Raw genomic sequence first — 20,967 nt, forward strand, 5'->3', positions numbered from 1 at the left:
TATAAATCATATTTATCTTCCATATTTCAGATTCTTAAAATTAAGAATCTTACTAAACTTTCAAATTTGTTATAAATTTTTTCTAACTTCATAAATCTCTTATTATTGATGACAAGTCAAATTCCATCTTAAAAATCTCTTATTAACTCTTTTCCAGAATTTCCTTTAAAAACTCATTTTCTTTAATCTTTAACTTCTTTATCTTTCAATCTTAAGATAACTTAAGCTTTCCTTAAGCTTAGTTATTATAATGATCAAAACCTAACCATAAATTTAGCAAAAAACCAACTAACAAAGAAACTCACCTTTGCAAGCTTGGCTCTTCACGTTTGAGAGAAGATAAAGATGAAGAAGATAAGTCTAAAACTTATCTCTTCAATCATACATCTCATGTATTATAATACCCATTTATTAATATTTAATATTATCTTGTTCAATGACCATTTTGCCCTTCATCTACTTTAATAATTACTAACAACTTTTAGGAATTATTTCCAAATAAATAATTGAATTATTCCATCTTCTACTTAATTCATCAAATTCTTAAACTTTACAATTTAGTCACTAACCCCTAGTTTGGGATGTTACAATTCTCCCCTCCTTAAGAAAATTCGTCCTCGAATTTTCACTTTATAACAATATGAAGCAATCCTTATATACAGTCCTCTTTTATTACAATACATATCTCTTTCACTCATGCTATAAACAATCTAACACAACTTATAACACTTATCTTACTTGATTCTTAAACTCTATCATTCTCATTTCTTTCTCTATTTATTCCTCATTATCAAGATTTCCTTATAGCATAACTAAACCATATATTTTCTCATGTTCTCATACGCTATTTAATCCACTCAAGTAACCACAAATCTTATTTACCTGAACATTATACCTTAATGGGTTTATATCAATAAAACTACTACAATTAACTTATAACTAAAATTAGTACTTCTCATCAATTTACTGTTCAAATGTAATTATGCTAGCCTAAATCAACCAATATCATAACGCATTTACTATACAACCGAAAGATACCTGCTAATAATTCTGGGTCCTCACAGTCTTCATTAGCATTAAGATTATATATTCTAGCAGTGGAGTTCATCTCCTGTTGAGTAGAAGATTCTGTTTGATTTCTTTCTCTACCTCTACCCCTACCTCTTTGAGACATCAAAACAGATCGTTCTGATGTGCAAGCTCTCTGTCCTTCAATGGACAATCTCTCATGAAATGTCCTATTTCCCCACATCGGAAACAAGCTCCAGATTTAATTCTACACATCCCACCATGATATCTTCCACAATTCTGACAATGTCTCAATTGTGCTCTTCCATAACCAGACTCTACAAATTGAGTCTGTCTATCTCTCATCTGACTTGATCCTCTAGCGGAGGATGTCATCGACTCTGACCGTGCTTCAGATCAAAAACCAGAATCTCTACTTCTTTTGGGTGATACTAAACTCGATGAAGGCCCCGTTCTTTTAAAAGATTGAACTCTTTGATCCCCATAACGTTCATTCTGAGCTCTTTCAAGAGCTTTTGCACGATTTACTACCTCTTAAAACGAGGACAAATTTAACACAAACAACATCTCCTTTAATCTCGGGCGTAAGCCCTCCACAAACCATTCGCATGCATCTTTTTCTGTTGGAACTAACTCAGCCGCAAAACGACAACTTATTGAATTCACACTCATATTCATATATAGTGTGATCCAATTGCTTCAGATTCAAGAATTCTTGTTTCATTTGCTTGATGAACTGGTCTCCTGTATACTTGTGTTTGAACTCTTCTAAAAACAAGAACCATGTCACTTGGTCACTTGTCATTCTCAGAGTAACATTCGTCCACCATATTATCGCTTGTCCACGAAGCAAGGAGACTACTCCTTCTAACTTTTCCATATCAGAACAATGAAGTCCATCTAGCATAATCTTTACGTCATTGAGCCAAAAGTCCGCTTCAACAGGACTCTCCTCAACTTCACCTTTGAATTCAGGAGCTCCTAATCCTTTTAAATCTTTTGCTATATTCCTTCTCAGAGTGGAAGGCGCAGGAGATTGAAAACGCATCAACATCGTGTCTAACGTTCTAAAGAAAACGTCTTGGTCTTGCACAGGCACTCCAGAAAGTGTCTGTCCTTCACCTTGCCTGGCCAGGGCAGGTGAATTACTACCTTCAGTTAATCTATCATTTCCCGCTACGTCTCGGGAGTTGTCTTGTCCAGACATCTAATAAAATACAATCATATCATTCTATTAGCAAAACAATACTTACTTTCTATCAGATCAGAAGTTTTCACTATTTCGTTGGCATGTACTTTTTAAAACACTTTTGACTTCGTTTTTAGCCTAGAATCGGCTAAACCGTAGCTCTGATACTATTATCTGTAACACCCCAACCTGTACCCGACCCGGATACGAGTCCGACGTGTCACATTGACTTTTCAAACCTTGACTCTTAAGAAAAATCCCGGGAAATTTAAAACTTTATTTAAAACAAAATACAGACTTTATCAGAGTGCTCGTACTTAATGACTTATTACATGCCAACACTTTATACATACCAAATACATACTTTGTCAAAATACTTCTGATCTGATCTTTTAGTAGTGATATTGTCTTGCCACTTCTATTCTTTCACTTCTCGTTTCTTGGTACCTACGTGTAAATCACTTACACGCTAAGTCATAGACTTAGTGAGGCATATAAAACATATAATATAACCATATATCATTTCATATAAATAAAAGACATACATATGCAAACACTATCAATAATCCTTTCCACTTACCATATACTCATCATATAACACATATATCACTATACCCAGAAACACACATAACATCATATAATTCATGTATGTGCATTCATATCATTGAATCATGACATATCAATATGCATGAATATTGTATGATAACAATATACAATCAGGTCATGCACACATGCAACTTACCTTCTTGTATCACTTTCACTTTCATTTGTCTTTCAATTTCATTGCCCATGTATATTATTGAGAATAGAGGTATGTGAGTACATTGAGGTTGTGCACTAATGATGTCACCACAGCTTGTATAAATTCCCTCATGGGGCACGAACATTCGTTCAGTATTCGTCCCGAAGGACCTGTCCAGAGGTTACAAAAACCCCGGTAACTATCCAGAGGTCATAAAGATCCTCGGCAACTATCCATATGTTCCTTTTAACATAGGTAAACCCTCGACTCTTGGCATGCCAACTATACCTATAGCTCTCGTATCATATACTATGGGCATTTATTTATACATTTCGTATCACTTGTTATTCTCTTTTATCACATAGCACAGTTGTGTAAATATATCTCATATCATATCACATGTATTATATATACATGTATTCACGTAAATCATTTCATATAATTCATATCACATATATCACATGTGCATATAAGCTTATAGCTTCTTTCACATATACATGTAGTCACATAGCTTTCTTTCATGTAACCATGCATGTCATGTCAAATAACATATATCATATGTTCCATTTCACTTAAGCATATAAATCATATAACATAGCATCTATCTTCTATGTATTAATGCATACATGGTAATACATAACAATTTAGAAGTACTTCTTACCATAGTAACTTCATTGGCTCATCACAAGCCAATGTTAATTCAATAAAATAAGTACAAAATAAATTACACTCACCTTAGCTTTGCTTGATTCGATTCTAATTCCTCAATTGTCCCGAAACGGATCACGTTCTATCTCTACATAACAATACACAGATTCATATCAATATTCCAATTGATATATTCTAAACTGTCACTTCTTAGGCTAAGAGAAAAGCCAATTTCCTCTTTCAATGAAGGTATGCATCGATGCACTACTTGTGCATCGGTGCATAAATGCATTCGATGTTTCCTTTTAAGAGATGCATCGATGCATACCTTATGCATCGATGCACTAATTGCATTTGATGTTTTATTATTAATGGGATGCATTGATGCACTCCTTATGCATCGATGCATCGATGCATTGATTGCATTCGATGTTATTATTTTAAAAGGATGCATCGATGCAGTAGCTATGCATCGATGCATCAAAGGCATTCGATGTTCTTCTTTTAAAGGAATGCATCGATGCACTTATGAATGTGCATCGATGAACCTTGTCCAAAAATTGTATTTCAAGCCCGAAATTCATCAATTCTTCATTCAATTCTTCTATTTTAATCCCCTATCATGTCTTTAAACTCAACTATCATTATTGAAACCAACTTATGTCTATATAAATCATATTTATCTTCCATATTTCATCAAGATTCTTAAAATTAAGAATCTTACTAGACTTTCAAATTTGTTATAAATCTTTTCTAACTTCATAAATCTCTTATTCTTATTGATGACAAGTCAAATTCAATCTTAAAAATCTCTTATTAACTCTTTTCCAGAATTTCCTTTAAAAACTCATTTTCTTTAATCTTTCATAACTTCTTTATCTTTCAATCTTAAGATAACTTAAGCTTTCCTTAAGCTTAGTTATTATCTAATGATCAAAACCCAACCATAAATTTAGCAAATAACCAACTAACAAAGAAACTCACCTTTGCAAGCTTGGCTCTTCACGTTTGAGAGAAGATGAAGATGAAGAAGATAAGTCTAAAACTTATCTCTTCAATCATACATCTCATGTATTATAATACCCATTTATTAATATTTAATATTATCTTTGTTCAATGACCATTTTGCCCTTCATCTACTTTAATAATTACTAACAACTTTTAGAAATTATTTCCAAATAAATCATTGAATTATTCCATTCTTCTACTTAATTCATCAAATTCTTAAACTTTACAATTTAGTCACTAACCCCTAGTTTGGGATGTTACAGAACTCCTGGAACTGCAGTGGAGTAGGAAACAATAGTTTTGTGAGAAATTGCAGGGAACTGATTAAAGAGGAACAACCTAATGTTATTTGCCTTCTGGAAACAAAAGCGAAAAGTGGTATGGGCAGAATTCTCCAAAGAAAGCTTAAGTTTGGTTACCATTTTGAGGTCCTGGTTCAAGTCTCACATTCGAGGAGGCAAGATAGAGACCACAATAATCATCCAAGTCAAGATATCAATCAATTGAACATCACCAATTGGAACAAGTTAAATACTATTGTAATATTTATTCATTCATCAATCTCAATGCCACATAACTCAACACCTTACCAGGATTCACTCAAAGCGCTCAATGTGTTTGAGTATAGAAACGCTCAATGTCAGAACCGACATGATATTACCATGGGCCTGCAAGTAAATCAAATTTCCACTACTAATAAGAACAAGATGCATAAATTAAAGAGTCTTTTATTGGTTGTAATGAGACTTATGTAAAGATGGAGAAAAATGCTAATAATATGGCTAAAATTCAAGACAATGAACTAACAAATAACAAGTTCAACTCCATCAATCGACTAAGTTCAGCAAGATAAAAAAACACAAACCATCAAACAACACATTTCCTTTCGAATTGAACTTGACTTTTTCGCAGTTTTTTTTGGATAATTTAATTTTATTACCCAAAGAGTAGAACCTGCTTAAAAAATAATCAGAGCTCTGAACACATCAGGACATCCTACTTACAAAAAAATCAAAGATCAAACTATTTCCCAACGCTTACAAAGATTAGTATTAACATTATCAACTCTATTTAAATTTCTACCCCTCAGTTGTAATCCAACAATGTCCTTAATGGCACGGAACAGTTCTTGTGCTTGTCTGGATCGACCTTAAAACAATTTTTTGTTTCTTTCTTCCCACATAATGTAAATCAGAGCATTAAGAGCTATCTTCATAATGGAAGTAAGCAAATATTTTCCTTTCCAAGTAGAGCATGCTCACGCCAAAAAAGATTCTCATGAACGATTTTTATATTGAAGACCAGAAAGGGAGAAGATTGAATTCCACAAGTAATCTGCCATAGGACAAAGTAGGAACAAGTGATCCCTGGTTTCCAGAGAATCATATCAAAACATGCATTGGCAATCATTGATAAGCCCCATACGATGAAGTCTTTCCTTTTTTGGAAGTCTATCAAGTAAAGTCATCCATGCAATTAACCTATGTTTAGGAATATGGAGAGGAAACCAAATAATTTTCTACCAAGGAAGAAGGGGTCTCCTTACCCGAATAGCATCCCATATGTTCCTCACTTTCATTGCTCCAATAGACAGGATAGGGAAAGCCTCAAACCTTAATTTGAGGATTCTCCTAAAGCTCCAGCTGGTAGAGGGTCGAGTTTCAACATTTCAGAAATCCTTGTCTTTAATAACATAGCTATTTATCCAAGCCACCTATAGTGAACCTTCGCCTGCAAGGATTTTTTTGATAAGAATGAGCATACAAGCTTTGTTCCAAGTCTTTAGATCTTTTATTCCAAGCCCTCCCTCAGATTTCAGAAAGCAAATATTTTGTCAGCTTATTCGAGCTCCAGAAGCTGTTTTATTTGTTCCTTTCCAGAAAAAACGTGAACATAATTGTTCAACCTTTTTAAGGACAGAGTGAGGCAGAAATAATTGCTTACACCAATAGTTGGTGATGTTGAATGATACAGCTCTAATTAATTACAATCTTCCTGCATAACTAAGAGATTTTGTATACCAATGATGCAACCTAGCTTTATTGTTGTCGATTAGAACCATACAATCTTTTTATGAGATTTTCCTTGTGACTAGAGGAATGCCTAAGTACCTCACAGGTATGCACCCAATTTTAAAACCAGTGAGCAGCTTAATTTCCTCTAGAGTAGAGAAGACCATACCAGCAGCAAATAATTCACATTTTGAGCATTGAGGAGACATAAAACAAGTCTAAACACTGTAACCCAAACAGTTCAACAGACCCTTTGCAGAAGATTAGAAGGCCATACCGCAGTTTTGTTGTTTTGTTTTTCCACTTTTGGTGTTTTCTTTTCTTTTTTTCCTTTTTTTTTTGCAAACATCTTTTTCTCTTTTTTCTCCTTTTTTTAATTGAAAGAAGAACTTTTATTTTGCACATGACTTCATTCCTAACACCAAAAAAAAAATTTCTGTTTATGGAGCATTATCATACACCAGATAAATTGTTCACTTATCTTGAAATGGTAGAAAAGAGGGATAAAATAAAAATGCTCGAGATTATAAATGTGGTGAAAACAAAGAATGAGATGATGATCAATACGACTCTGAGAAGGATTGCATTAGTGACCTTGACTATGATGAAAATGATGATCAAGATGACAACAAAAATGATGGTCGTGATGATGATGAAAATAATTGATGATCAAGATGACAACAAAAATGATGGTTGTGATGATGATGAAAATGAAGATGGTGAGGATGATGAAAATGACAAAGAACCGAGTGCATAACTGAGAAGCCTATGAATAACTTGGGAAATGGAATCTGCACATACAGCAGAATCTTTAAAATTACCTTTGCTCCAAACTGTCTTCTGCTGAGCCATCACCATACTAGTAATTAGAATTTTGGGATAGCTGTATTATTGTCGCTTTTTTTGTGGTCAAGTTTTGATGGGAGCACGTGCACTTAGCTTGTTTTACGATGCCCTTTTGGCTCAACAAGTTCTTACAATGTTTTCATAAGATATGGAAACTTCTTGGAATGTAATTGATTATGATGGTATTGCTTCGCATATTCTCCCCTTTATCCATTAAAACTCCCATTCCAAGTAATGTCATTCATGTGATGTGTTTCACATCCTTTTCCTTTTATATTCTTTCATAGCGAGCTATGTCAGTTTATTTTTATTGACGAGGCGTTTAAAGTACTCTCAAGTACACAGATCATTGCTTCAACTGCAATTAGACACCTCTTAAGCCATTAACAAAAACAAATGTTCACTACTTTGAGATTATCAAAGATGAATATTCCAAGTTGTCCCCATTTAGAGGAGAAAAAAAGTAGAATTCTCAAGTCAAACATCTAGGAAACACAACCCGAAAATCCATAAGTGCCCAATCAAGTAAATACTGAATAGTTCTTAGGATCTGAAGAAAAATTAAATGGTTTGGTAGCTCCCCATCCATTGCACAAACCCAACCGAAATGCAGAAACCGAATGTGTCTAAATCTCGGAAATGGCTGCCTGCTGGCCTTCCTGTAATGTTGTGTCTGTGTCTGCTTGCAAGCATCCCAACAGTTACAATCCTGTGCTCCAACATCTTCTACACCCAGTTTGTGTTCAGAACCACCACTTCCAAGGCTGGTATATCCCAAGTCCAATTCGTCTTGCCTCATTCGCTTCGGAATCAAATCTCTGATTTGCAGAAAAAAGTCGGAGTTCTCCTGGAGCAGCTTCGTGGTGCAAGTGCAGAATCTAAAGCAGTAGCGTCGTTTGCTGATCAACTTCTACATATTGCCGTATCCTTGGACAAGTTTGCAGAATCCTTATCAGGTTCCTATGATAGCAGTTCTTCTGGTATGAACGAAGTCAGCGTTGTAGATGAAGACTTAAGTGACCATGGAGAAAGTGAAATCGATCAAGGATCAGATACTCATCGTTTTAACTCAGGTGAGCTTCATAACTACACTGCATTGAAACTGAATAGGCTGATTGGGAAGAAAAACTTCCTTGGGGTGGAAGCAATTAGTCCATCTGTAGGACTCACTTGTGCCAGCATGTCCTCGAGTGTAAATCACTTTATGGATTATAAGATCTATAGGATGTGCCCTGATGACTGGGACATTGCTCAGAAGGTCATGATCAGTGGCTGCGATCCATTGCCGAGAAGACGATGCTTCTCGAAAACACCTCCACGTTTCAGTAAGCCACTCCCTATAAACTCATCCCTTTGGTCTCAACCAACCGACACCAACATTTTATGGAGTCGTTACAAGTGCAAAGATTACTCCTGTCTTGTCTCGAACGAAACATTAGGTAAAAGAGGCTTCTTCAAATGTTCAAACTGCTTCGATCTTTCAAAAAGAGGATGGGAAATCTCAACGAATGAATCAACTTCAGCTGAATTCACCATAGATGAAGTTCTAAGATTGAAGCCAGGAGAGATCAGGATAGGACTCGATTTCAGCCCCACAACTGGCACATTTGCTGCACTAATGAAGGAAAGAAATGTAACAATTGCATCGGCTACCTTGAACTTAGGGGCTCCTTTTAATGAAGTGATTGCGCTCAGAGGCCTCTTACCCCTCTACTTATCAATAGGCTCAAGACTGCCATTCTTCGATAGCACACTCGATATCATACACTCTACCCTATTTTTGGACGGATGGATCGGATTAGATCTTCTTCAGTTTGTCCTTTTCGATTGGGATCGTGTTCTTCGACCCCAAGGGCTTCTTTGGGTGGATAGATTCTTCTGCAAAAGAGATGATCTGAAGATCTATTTGAATGAATTTTCCAGGCTGCACTACAAAAAGTTACTGTGGAGAATTGTTCCAAAGACTGATAGATCGGAGGACGAGCTTTACATCTCTGCTGTATTGGAAAAACCACTTAGAAGCTAAATTCAGTTGAATTTAAAGATTGAATTTTTGCTTCTGCTTTTATCTGATAATCTGCAAATCTTTGCTTTTTGTATCTTATAATAGGTGCAGAATAAAACCAGGTAAATCAGATGTTGGATTCACTATAAGATGACATGTTATGTAAGAAACAGGGACATGAGTGGATGAAAAAGCTGCAAGATGTAATTTTTTTCTTTTCTAGAACTTTTCAAATAAGTTTTAGTTTAATCAGTTTATTTATCCATTTATAATAAAAAAATCACTTTATCTCATGTGACCAAGTATATTGCGTGGCACCAACGCCATTTATCAGAAGCCAGCACCCCGGAAGTCAAACTCCATTGACATAGATGGTTTCTCTAGAACATATCACAAGCTGTTCATAGTATATAAGCTTTGGTTTTCTATTATCTCACAATCATAAACAACTATAATGCATCCATATACTTTTGTCTTAATCAAGCAAATATCCATTCATTGACAAGTGTTTCATACGCCATTTCCCCCCTTTAATTGTTATTCTATTCTTGTTAATGTTAAATCAATGGTTAAACATATCAAATTTATCATAATTAAAGAAAGTAAGCGTTTTGCAGTGGGATTAAAGTGTCCTACCACTTAAACATTTAGACTTTCGTGTCATGTCCCATTGGACGAAAAAGCTACTCATCTCCGTTGTTTTTTTTATACAAAAAATTTTACATTAGAAGTGATTCCACATACCTAAAATTTAATTTAAGATTTATATAAAAATTTATAAATTACTCATAAAAAATAATGATAATGATAATAAAATTCAAATTTAACCTTCCACACTAAAATTTTTAAATCCTACCAACTTGTATCAAGTCTGCGTTGTTTTTGCGCTCTCTCTCTCTGGGTCTTCCCCGTCTGTCATAAACCTTGAACCAAAGGCAATAACCCAGAAAACAAAACTCTCGAAATCCTAAAGCAATGGCTACTCTTTTCTTGTTCATTGCTAGATCTTTCTCCAAGCTAAGTTCTTTCAGCGTCTTGCTTCTGTTTTTGTTCTCTTTCTCAAGTTTCACCTCAACAGGTTTGTAGAATCCTCCTCTTCCTTTGTTTAAAATGTTTGGGAAGTTATAATATTTTTCTTTTAAGGTGTTTTGATTCTTTGATGAATGTGGTAAATGGGGTTTCTTTAATTATGTGAAAGCTCTTTCTTTTATGGTTTTTGAGTCTATTTTGCATGTTTATGGAAATGGGTTTTACCTGGGATTTAGCTCTGTAAATCATATTTTCCATATTAAGCGATGAATTTTCTATCAAAATATTGCCTTTTCCTCTTGTTCGGAGAGGTTTGCTTTGTTAGCTCGTGATAATGATAGTCTTTAGTTAAGAGGGTTTAGGAAAAGATCAGCAGTTAATGATGAGATTGAGTATCTAAATATGAATTTTTGGACTTGTTTTTGCAATATCTGTCTGGTGATGATCTGATACTGGTTTCTTTGCTTCGTTTCTTGGTGTATATCTTTATCCTAATGGATGGTTTAGGTATTGGAAATGTATATATATATATGTGTTGTAATTCACTCTTTTAACTCATTTTCAGAAGCCTACGATCCGCTGGACCCCAAGGGAAATATCACAATCAAATGGGATATCATGAGTTGGACCGCTGATGGATATGTTGTAAGTGTTCTTTCATCTCTTATTACTTATGCATGCATAGGTTTGTGTATGCAAGAAGTTAGAATTTGATGATTTAGCTATCTAGTGTGGGGTAGTACGAAGGTCGAACCCTATAATTGCTTGGTTCGGATGACGAATGATTTGCTAACTCTGTAACGCCGAAAATCAGTCAATAGGGAGAACTAAAATCTAGGCTTTTTTTAGGGTTTAACGAATGAAGAAACAAATGTTTGGAGAATAGGTATCACTTTGGCCTAAGTATGTTTCATCACTTGTCCAGTGGCTGAAAATTGTGATTAAATTCTCGGTATAATGAGCAGGCAGTTGTCACAATCTATAACTTCCAGCAATACCGGCATATCCAAGCACCGGGGTGGACATTAGGTTGGAAATGGGCTAAGAAGGAAGTGATTTGGAGCATTATGGGAGGGCAAACAACCGAACAAGGGGATTGTTCTAAATTCAATGGTAACATTCAACATTGCTGTAAGAAGGATCCAACCGTAGTGGATCTATTGCCGGGAACACTTTATAATCAGCAGATTGTGAATTGCTGTAAAGGGGAGTGCTAAACTCGTGGGTGCAAGATCCAGCCACTGCAGCAGGAAGTGATTTGGAGCATTATGGGAGGGCAAACAACCGAACAAGGGGATTGTTCTAAATTCAATGGTAACATTCAACATTGCTGTAAGAAGGATCCAACCGTAGTGGATCTATTGCCGGGAACACTTTATAATCAGCAGATTGTGAATTGCTGTAAAGGGGAGTGCTAAACTCGTGGGTGCAAGATCCAGCCACTGCAGCAAGCTCATTCCAGGTGAGTGTTGGTCAAGCCGAAACCACAAATAAGATGGTTAGAGTTCCTAGGAACTTCACTTTGAAGGCACCAGGGCCCAGTTATACATGTGGACCGGCAAAAATTGTTAAACCCAGTAGATTAGTTAGCGCAGACAAAAGACGAGTCACGCAAGCTTTGAGTAAGTTATTCGAATAAGATCTAGAATGCTATATAGTTATTCCTTTTCTTTCATCTAGAATGCTAGATCGCTGTAATCGACACTGCTTCTTCATGGAATGTTACGTGCACGTATTCGCAATTTCTAGCTCAGAAAACACCTAGTTGTGTCTCTCTCTCTCATCCTTCTATAGCGAAACCATAGTACCTTGTCCTCAATGTGCTTGCGGCTGCCAAAATGCTTCTCAGCAGGGGAGCTGTGTAGAGTAAGTTTATTCTGCCAAAAAGATGATAATTATTGCTTGGATTATGTTTGTGTTGGAGATGATTGTTATCTCGATTCTTTATTGCTTCCTTTGAGCTTTTTGTTTTTATTGTGCAGTCCAAAAGCTCCGCATATAGCGTCTGTTGTTCCGGGTAAGAATAACCTGGCTCCTTTGGTCCAATGTACAAGCCATGTGTGTCTGGTTCGAATTCATTGGCATGTTAAGCTTAACTACAAGTACCGGCGGGTTAAGGTCACGATTACTAATTTCAATTACAATATGAATTATACTCGGTGGAACTTAGTTGTGCAGCACCCCAACTTCAACAATCTCACTCAGATTTTCAGCTTCAACTACAAGTCTTTAACTCCATATACAGTGATAAGTAAGTTTATTTGATCTTGGTCACGAGTGAAATGATCGTTTACATAGAACTCGTCTCTGCTCAATGTCGTTTTGTGGTAATACGTAGCTGCAACAGTTACATGTAAATAGGAAACATACAAATTTTGAAAGGTGATTAGAGAGTTAACTTTTGTTTATTCTACAGATGATACTGCCATGTTATGGGGTGTTAAATTTTACAACAATTTGCTGTCACAAGCCGGTCCGCTCGGTAACGTGCAGTCAGAACTACTTTTCCGTAAGGATAAAGAAGCTTTTACGTTCGATAAGGGTTGGGCTTTCCCGAGAAGAATCTACTTCAATGGAGATAATTGTGTTATGCCAACTCCCAGCTCCTATCCTTGGTTGCCTAACGCCAGTTCCCACCGGCTTGTCTCTGCACAGTGCACTTGGTCTGTTGACGACTCTCGTGGCTGCAATTGCATTTTTATTCGGATACGCATGACGTCCTACCGATTTTTATGCTGCAAAATTTTGACAGAATTGGTCCTACTCGAAAACGCAGGGCGAGAAGCTCCCGGTTGTGTTGCAGTTCGAGCGAGTGAATGTGCAGTTGTTTATTTGTAATGTATGGTGTGATTTGATCACTTGTGCTGTTGTATGCATGTGTATTTCTGAACTTAAACCAGTAACCCTTCTTGATTGTAGGATTGTGACAATATCTTTAAATTTTTATATATTTTAAAATTTTTATATTTTTTTATTAAGAATATATTTTTATCCTCTAAAATTTTATATTTTTCTAATATAAAGTTCTACGTCTGTCTTAGCCCCGACTTTAATCTATTACCATTAAATTACTAAAAAACACATGGGGTTAGCCAGCTCCCATGTGCAATAATACAACAAAAATGACACGCTTTTTCTAATTAAGCAAGACAAAGCAATTAGTCGCAAATATTAAGGTAATGATATGTCTCTTCGTGCATCAAATGAGATTAATAATTCTCTGGTTTTTTAAATATTTTTAGGGATTATTATATTTACTATCATATCCAGCAAGATATAAAACTCTGTTGTCAGTGATTTTAGACAATCATGTTCTCCGATTTTAATGGAATAAATTAATCTAGCAATGCCACTAATACAAGAGAAATTATTCGATACACAAATCAAATAAAATTTAAATTTTATAATTTTACTTATTTTGAAAATTTAAATTCGTCCTGAAATTTTAAAAGTTCAAGTTCGTTCACCGTAGTATAACGAGGGTTATAACATGATGCATTGCATGAGAAATGGGCTAAGAGGATTAGCTAATTAGTTAGAGACTAAAAGGGGGTTTAAATTAAGGAAATAAGAAATACAAAGAATGGTTTGATAATTATACCTTAAATTCTTTGCGGGCATGGTGGCAATGAGCATCAATGGCCAGTCACTTTGGCCGGAACTAGTAGGCCATCATAATTATGCATCATTCCTTTGTCCATTTCAATAATAGAATTCATTGCTTTTCCAAAGAATAGATGATATATGGATATATATCATCTATTCTTTCATCAACTTTGTTGAGTTCACGTGAAGGGCTTGCTTTACATGCTTTCTGTTTTGTAGGGTTTAATTACACCTTAAGCTCCTAATAATTTTAAAACCAATAAAATTAAGCTTTGATTTCTTCACTATTTTGGTTTAATTACCCTTTAGGGTGTTTTCAGTTTTAAAATTAATGAAATTAAGCATCGTCTTGCTAATTTTTTAGTTTATTAAGAAAATCGACGCCCTCTAATTGTAGAGAAAGAACTGAATTCAAAGGTAGAATAGGCAATTTGACCATCCAATTTGAAGTTATTAATTGGATTATATAATGAAGTCAACACAAGAGTCATCCATTTTCATGCTTTGAAAAGCTGCAATGAAAGAGGGAGAATAGACTCCAAAAGGGTATCGGTGGGAACAACAAACAAACATTTATACACAAACACAAGGGCATTGGGCAAAAGAAATTAAGGGGTGACTTAATCTGTAAGGTACTTGTCAAAATTGTGTGCAACAGGCTGCAAGGACGAGTCCGATACGAAAAACCCACATGTGGGCAACGTGCAATTGAGGTCAGGGATTTAAGCAACGGTCCGCTATCACAATAGCACCCGTTACATAGTGGTTACGGTGTCGTTCGAAATCGTTATTGCATGACTGTGATACACGCAATCATCGCAATCGAGATAAATGCAATAAATTAAAAATGCCACTGTAACCGTAATTTAAATCTCTGGGTCATTGTTTTGGAGACGAAAGGGTTAGCCCCACCAGAGCTACGCCTTGATCCCTCGTTGTGGCCACCAGATCACATGCTTTTCAACATAAGGTTTACCTAATTTGGACTAAAATATAAAAATAAGAGGGGGGAGGGATTAATGAAAGAAACAACATCAAAGACAGGCACTTTAGCATCAAAACAACAAATTTGAAATGGGGAGGACCCCTTTCAACACATGGGAAGGGTGGCTGTGTGAGCCTACCAAAAGCTTCAGAATCTTTTATAAAATGTTGGTTGGAAGCACACACCTTTTGGGGCTAAAACCCTAAGACCCTTTTCTTTATCTTCACCCCCTTCATCTCTTAGCTTAAAAAGAATTACTATATGTCACCAATGGTTCATTTTCCCCTCTCTTGACGGGGATGAATCGAATGGAGCGTTGAGGTACAATCTCACCCGCTAAAAAATTTAAATTGTCATATAATTTTAATATTTTCTTTGTATTTTTTATAATCCGGTCCATATCCCTTGGGTTCCCTATTTAATTTCACTTTGCAGCTTTACTTTACTCCGTTGTAGAATTTCACCAAACTTTTATGCCTTCAAGACATTATATTCATGAGTGAATCTTAATCGATTGATATTATTGTTATTGTAATCATTAAATATGTTTGCTAATTTATTTTTATATTATAATAATATAATATGAATACATAAATTATTAAAGTTAAAAAAATACGACTGAAATAGAAGTAAAAGGACAAGAGGATGGGACCATATAGAGGGTGACTTTTCCGTTAGCAAAATAACAAAGAGAAATAGGTGACAGATATAAAAAATAAAAGGGTAAACTACATCCATGGCCACTTAAATGTCATTTTTTCTATAAATTATAAATATGTCACTTTATTAAAATATTATTACAAACAAGTTATTTCATCGTTAAAATTGAAATAACATTTAATGTGATATGATATAATAATTATTTTAGTTTTAAACTTATATATGTTTTATCAGGTTTGTCATAACTTGAAACAATTTAATAAATTTTATCATTCAGATTTAAAATTTTCGCCACTTTAATATTTTTTATATTGTCAAACCAAACGAGTCCATTGAATCAAAGTAATAGATGGATATTTGTAAATTGTATTTTGTCCTAAACAAGTGCAAGTTACTATTAAATTATTATTATACTACAAAAAATATAGCGAAATAATATAATATTTATAAGAGAATAACAAGTAATATCGGAGAAAAACCACAACAAAAATGATGAATCTTTAAATATGAACAGTTGAATTTATTGAATTATTCTATAATAAGTTCAAAATGATAAATTATATAAGTATTAAGGACTAAAATTATTATTACATCAAGACACATGATTATTTCATCTAATATTTATGTTTGTAACAATATTTTAATTAAGTGATTTATTTATAACTTTTAGAAGAAAAAGGTGATCTGATTGTTACCAAATCCATAATTAAGGACGTTGAGTGTAATTTACCGAAAATAAAAGGCAAAAATCAATCAATTTTTGAGTGAATAAAAACAGATGCACGTGGACTGTGGACACAAGTAACCACACGTGCACTCACTCAATCATCATATCTCTTCAACCCCGCCAAACCACCTCTTTCGATTTTCTCTTTCTTCTATGATCAAATTGAGGTGAATCTGATATATATATATATATATATATATATATATATATATATATATATATATCCAATATAGAATAATATTACATATGACAGCAAATTAATAATATTAAATCATTAATTAATTAAATTAGAAGAGAAAGAAAAAGGAATGCCAATCCTGAAAAAACTGTATATTGAGCCTTCTCTCTTTTTCTATGTGTTCTTCCTTTCAAGATTTCCTTTTACCTTTTTAGTACGGGCAGTTCTGCGGTGCGGTGCTTTAGTATACGGTTAAAATAAGACGTTATTAATTTTGTTATCATTTTAAATAATAAACTGTAAAAAATAACCTAAAATATTATTATTTTTACCGGTTCTAATTACCTATATAGGTAAATGGATATAAAAAATTTGGTCAAAAAATAATATTTTCGATAAAGCGCTACCTAAAACATTATTTTTTGACCGGATTTTTTCTACTGCGTTTACCTATATAGTTAATTAGAACCGGTAAAAATAATAATGTTTTCGGTCATTTTTTACCGATTTTTTTTATATAAAAAAATAACAAAATCGATAGCACCTTATTTTAGCCGTATACTAAGACGCCTCACGTTAGCGTTTCCAAAATTTAATGAACCTTTTTATACACAATCATTTTCTTATTTTATTTTATTGTAAGTTATTATTTAATATTAAGAAAATTTTACTATGTCGATGAGTACTGTTAAGTATCATTAATGATGAATAGCGTTAAATATTATTAATTTAATTTATAAAAATTTAAAATTATAAATGACTCTATATATAATAAACTAAGTAAAATTTTAAAGGTAAATTATTTAATTAAGGAAAAGATATTTATGATTTTTATATTTAAATATTGGTATTTGATCCAATTATTGTTAAAAATATTATGAAAAATAATATAATTAATATTTTATTTTAAATAATTTATCTTAATTTTTAACTAATTTATAATTATAGGTTGAGTCTTTTAACATTTTAAATTTTTATATATTAAATTAATAATATTTAGCATTATTTATCATTTTGTAACTTCTGATAGTCGAGGAATTCAATAAAGCAACACTCTATAGTTGGATAACCATTTTGTAACTTTTAATAGTCGAGAGACTTAAAACAATATCATATAGCTGGGGACTGGGGGAGCCTACTACCTTACCTCCCCCTCACCCCATTACACATGGGAATAGGGTCAGCTAATTTTTTTTATTTGATTGAAAGATAAATTAGAAAAAACTTAATACAAAAATAAGTGTCCAAACTATACTCAAAATTAACTTTCAACTTTTAATTTTTTTTGTTAAAGGTAGGTGACTAATGTTTTATTCGTTACGTTTTTAAGTGTTTACCGTTAAAAAACGATTAAGTGACACATGTCTCGTTTATATTGTTTAGAAATAAAATATTACTTCAAAATATTTGTTAAAAATATATACGAACATGACACATGTCACTTAACGATTTTTTTAACGACAAATACCTAAAAGTATAAAATAAAAAATATTAGACATCTATTTTTAACGAAAAATTCTATAGATACCAAAAGTTAATTTTAAGTATAATTTGTATATTTAATTTTACGTTAAGCCTAAAAAATGAATTAGAACATTTGAGTTACCAAACAATCAAAGGACTAAAGATGTACTATTACGTACAATAATATCGATAATTCAATTTTGTTCGCATGCTAACTAGGGTTGTAAAATCGGGTAATCGTTCAGGTTTCAATCGGTTCCTGACAGGTCGGGTAAAATCGGATACAGGTCAAGTCAGGTAAATTTGACACCAGATCCAGATCGGGTTCAGGTCAGGTCATTTTCAGTTCGGATCGTTGCCAGTTCAGGTCAAAACAATTCAGGTCCGAAGCAGTTAAAAAGTAAGTTAATTCAGATTCGGATGGACTTCAGGCGGATCTCGTTCAGATCGGGGCACATCATTGGTAGATAAAATTCAAGTCGGATCTCTATCAGATACGGATTGAATTCAAATCGGGTTACTTTTTATTTTTGGATTAATTATTTTCGTCTTTCGCGAACGTTGAATTGCAATTTGTAATTGTATATGATTTAGAGTAAATTACTAAGAATATAAATAATCATGGTTCAATTTTATGAAAAATACAAATTTAAGAATTAAATTGAACAATATGAAATTACAAATAAAACTTTAAATAAATTAAAAACACATCGATGAGGGATCAAATCGAAATAATTTCAAATTGTGAGGTTGAAATTAATACAAAAAATACTAAATTATACCCATTTAAAAAGTTATGGGCCAATTAAAAAAATGAATTAAGTAATAAGTATGGATCAATTTCATATGCAAATAAAATTTGGAGGACTAAATTGAACAAATTTTAAATTAAAAAATAAAAAATTAAATAAATTAAACAACACACATTGATGAGGGATCAAATCGAAATAATTTTAAATTGTGATGTTGAAATTAATACAAAAAAGTACTATAATATACCCATTTAAAAAGTTATGGGCTAATTTAAAAACAGAAATAAATAATAAGTATGGGTCAATTTCAGATGCAAATAAAATTTGGAGGACTAAATTGAACAAATATGAAATTACAAATAAAAATTTAAATATATTAAACAACACAAAAGGGATCAAATTGAAATAATTTTAAATTTTGAGGTTAAAATTAATTCAAAAAGTACTAAATTATACTCATTTAAAAAGTTATGAGTCAATTTAAAAATAGAAATAAGTAATAAGTATGGGTCAATTTCGGGTGCAAATAAAATTTGGAGGACTAAATTGAACAAATATAAAATTACAAATAAAAATTTAAATATATTAAACAAGACAAAAGGGATCAAATCAAAATAATTTTAAATTTTGAGGTTGAAATTAATACAAAAAGGTACTAAATTATACTCATTTAAAAGGTTATGGGCCAATTAATAAATATAAATAAGTATTAAGTTGAGAAAAAAAATTAAAACAACTAATATAGATATATATAATATAAACTATATAGTTTATATATAAAATATATGTATTATATATAAACCATATAGTTTATATATATATTATGTATAAAGTATAAAGTATATATACCATGTAAAAACTATAATACTATATAGTTTATATGAACTATTGAATATATAGAAACTACATAGTTTATATAAATTATATATGAATTATATATAAACTATACAATTTATATTTATATATTATGTATTATGTATAATTATAAATAATATATATTGTATAAATTATACAGTTTATTAATATAAATTATATAGTTTATATATATAGTATGTAGGGTTTAGGGTTTATATTTATATATATATAAACTACATACTATAGTTTATATTTATATACTATATTTTATACTATTTATATTTATATACTATATATATGAACTATAGTTTACATATGAACTATATATATAAATATATATACTAAGGTTGATATTTATATATGAACTATAGTTTACATATAAACTATAGTTAATATTTACATATGAACTATAGTTTACATATGAACTATATATAAACTATATAGTTTACATATGACATATATATATATATACTATAGTTGATATTTATATACTATATAATTTACATATGACCTATATATATACTATAGTTTATATTTATATATTATATTATATATATATATAAACTATATATACTACATAGTATAATTTACATATGAACTATATAAAAATCCTAAACCCTAACTATACATTATATAGTTTATTAGTATATATAAACTATAATAATATAGATAGATATATAATATATATATATACTATATATTATATAGTATATATAAACTATATAGTATATATAAACTCTATATTATATAGTTCATTACTATATATAACCTATATAGTATATGGTATATACAAACTATATATTATATAGTTCATTAGTATATATAAACTATATATTAATTTATTAATATAAACATATATATTAATTGAAAGAATTGAAAAATATATAAGGATCAAATTGAAAATTTTTTAAATATGAAGCTTAAATTAATAAATTCTATCATTAAATTTGGATTAAATTGAAAAAAGGTAAAATATGAAGATTAAATTAATATATTAAATCATTAAATTTGGACTAAATTGAATAAATTTAAAACTAAGAGACAAAAATACAAAGTCAAATAAAATTAAAAAACACGCGGATTTTCTCCCTCGCTTATCAACATCATAAAGTTGTAAACTTTCCCGCCAAAATCAACATCATTTCACGCCAATCAAAAAGTTGTATTTGTCAGGAAGGACCAACCTTTTATACTCTGCTTTTGGTTTTGACTTGTAACTTATTTCTTCGACT

General features: G+C 32.1%; 1 protein-coding gene and 1 pseudogene across 1 annotated transcript; both read left to right on the forward strand.

Annotated features, from left to right (window-relative positions):
* The first annotated feature begins 8,081 nt into the window (after window positions 1-8,081).
* On the forward strand, window positions 8,082-9,500 carry LOC120130657. Its single transcript, XM_039147853.1, has one exon. It carries the CDS (start codon window positions 8,082-8,084, stop codon window positions 9,498-9,500), a length of 1,419 nt encoding a protein of 472 aa, XP_039003784.1.
* Window positions 9,501-10,367: 867 nt separating this feature from the next.
* On the forward strand, window positions 10,368-13,279 carry LOC120130809 (annotated as a pseudogene).
* The last annotated feature ends 7,688 nt before the right edge of the window (window positions 13,280-20,967 follow it).

The sequence above is a fragment of the Hibiscus syriacus genome, unplaced genomic scaffold, assembly GCF_006381635.1.
Source record: "Hibiscus syriacus cultivar Baekdansim isolate YM2019G1 unplaced genomic scaffold, ASM638163v2 tig00110548_pilon, whole genome shotgun sequence".
Classification (NCBI taxonomy): Eukaryota; Viridiplantae; Streptophyta; class Magnoliopsida; order Malvales; family Malvaceae; genus Hibiscus; species Hibiscus syriacus.

What these genes read in the sequence shown, in the direction of transcription:
- LOC120130657 (XM_039147853.1), top strand. Translation starts at nt 8,082, where the DNA reads ATGCAGAAACCGAATGTGTCTAAATCTCGGAAATGGCTGCCTGCTGGC.